Here is a 431-nt window from a genome sequence, read left to right as displayed (position 1 = left end):
GGGGCAGAGCCGGGCTGCTGCGGTGAACAATGGTGCGCCAGGCGCCCTCCACCCGGACGCGGCGCATCTTGAGCGTTGATTACATCTTCACCCGAGACTCACCCGCGTGTCCCTTCCTAGATCTCATTTGTAATTGAGACTAATGATTATAGGGGGGCGGGAAGGAGCAGCTGCTCATTAATTAATTTCTAATTAAAAGTGCCTTTCGTGCCGGTGACTAAGGAGGAACACGCTTCGCCGGGGCGGTATCGACTCCCGGGATGGAGCCCGTTTGTTAACGCCCCGCACCCGGCGCCGCTGTCCCCGCCCCGCCCGGCCCGGGCTGAGGGACCCTCGCGTCCGCGGCCGGCGTGGGCTGACGTCAGAGCTCTGCCGAGAAGCGCGCACGTCTGACTTGACGGCCCGCGCGACACATTTTCCCCATATTTTGC

General features: G+C 62.2%; 1 protein-coding gene across 1 annotated transcript in view; it reads left to right on the top strand.

Annotated features, from left to right (window-relative positions):
- The first annotated feature begins 29 nt into the window (after nt 1–29).
- Irx4 (iroquois homeobox 4) overlaps nt 30–431 on the top strand; it is a 4,272-nt gene continuing 3,870 nt past the window's right edge. The window contains exon 1 of the mRNA XM_010606770.1: nt 30–129. Coding sequence (XP_010605072.1) covers nt 30–129 — 100 coding nt within the window. The remainder of the gene's footprint in view (nt 130–431) is intronic.

The sequence above is a fragment of the Fukomys damarensis genome, unplaced genomic scaffold (genome assembly GCF_012274545.1).
Source record: "Fukomys damarensis isolate Sample0158 unplaced genomic scaffold, DMR_v1.0_HiC HiC_scaffold_1, whole genome shotgun sequence".
Lineage (NCBI taxonomy): Eukaryota > Metazoa > Chordata > Mammalia > Rodentia > Bathyergidae > Fukomys > Fukomys damarensis.
Note: the sequence above shows the minus strand (reverse complement) of the source record. Positions and strands in the feature narration are given on the sequence as shown.